This window comes from Amphimedon queenslandica, unplaced genomic scaffold (genome assembly GCF_000090795.2).
Source record: "Amphimedon queenslandica unplaced genomic scaffold, v1.1 AMPQUscaffold_11841, whole genome shotgun sequence".
Classification (NCBI taxonomy): Eukaryota; Metazoa; Porifera; class Demospongiae; order Haplosclerida; family Niphatidae; genus Amphimedon; species Amphimedon queenslandica.
The window spans coordinates 8,803-9,903 of NW_003547919.1; the positions used below are offsets into that span (position 1 = coordinate 8,803).

Below are 1,101 nucleotides of genomic sequence, written 5' to 3' on the forward strand. Positions count from 1 at the left end.
TAACACTTTTCCAGGAAAGGATTGGTGGGTTTGTACTTGATTGAAGAACAACTGTCTGTAAAATTAATGGAATAGTATTTAGCTCATAAAAAGCAACACATCTACTTACTTTCATCTCATTTGCTTTGTACAGTACCATACACACATTGCTCTATTATAACAAAACATAGTGGCATACACATGCATGTAAATTAATTTCCTAAACTGATATATATCTTTCATTGTTTTTCAGATTGAAATCAGGGTTGATGGAGTTGTCATTGTATTCAATTGTTTTGCTTCCTTTTCTTAGGTATGCTGTATCTATATAAGAAATGTAACATATTAGTGATTACATTACAATAGATGTTACAATGTCCACTGCTGCTGAGATCACCGTGATGTACCTGCAAAAGATTCTAAAGTCAGCCACAATAAATTGCATAGCTTACAGCCATTCCAATTAACTCGTATCTTTTAGGTTTACCTAATTCATCAATTTCCAAATTTCTAATTTAATATATAATTATTAATGTCTACATGATCATTAAACCTACTCTTCAACAATGACTTTTTTAACTGATTTCACCTGGCGACGGTTATACGCAAATGAATAAGTTCGTGGAATGAAGAAAATTAAAATATCTGGTAGAGATGAAACTAGTGACTCTGTATTAGTCATATCATCCCCACAACTGGTGCAACTACAAGAAAATATTTCATTTTAGAAAATTGTTTAACATTATTGAACATACATTTTAACACTTAATTCCTCATTTAAGCTTTGCAATTTTGAAATCCATTCCTTTTGAACACTAGAAATTCTTGAATAGCAAGGTAGCATTATCCAAGGGTGTGTTTCATCATCATTGTCGTGCTAAATCACAAATAAAAGCTTATATTTGTAGATTATAAAAACACCTTGTGGCAATTTTCACAATATCTTATGTAAGTTACTTTTGTTCCAAAAATCGCTGATACTTTCTATGAATAAAAATCATGTAATGTACTATTCATTTTTTACATACTTCATTATTAAGAGACAGTTGTTCTAGGAGAAAGATTGTTCCTTCATTAATATCATTTTGTCCATTTGATAAAACATCGACTGATTTAGTAATC

At 30.2% G+C, this 1,101-nt stretch overlaps 1 protein-coding gene across 1 annotated transcript in view; it reads right to left on the bottom strand.

The window, feature by feature from the left end:
- The window catches only part of LOC109588812 (uncharacterized), a 2,258-nt gene extending 1,168 nt beyond the window's left edge, over positions 1 to 1,090 (bottom strand). The window contains exons 1-9 of the mRNA XM_020004929.1: positions 1,008 to 1,090; positions 901 to 963; positions 735 to 856; positions 537 to 683; positions 432 to 489; positions 353 to 386; positions 206 to 303; positions 110 to 151; positions 5 to 55 (exon numbers count right to left, since the gene is read on the bottom strand). Of these exons, the coding sequence (XP_019860488.1) occupies positions 5 to 55; positions 110 to 151; positions 206 to 303; positions 353 to 386; positions 432 to 489; positions 537 to 683; positions 735 to 823 (519 nt within the window). The 5' untranslated portion in view covers positions 824 to 856; positions 901 to 963; positions 1,008 to 1,090. The remainder of the gene's footprint in view (positions 1 to 4; positions 56 to 109; positions 152 to 205; positions 304 to 352; positions 387 to 431; positions 490 to 536; positions 684 to 734; positions 857 to 900; positions 964 to 1,007) is intronic.
- Between the last annotated feature and the right edge of the window lie 11 nt (positions 1,091 to 1,101).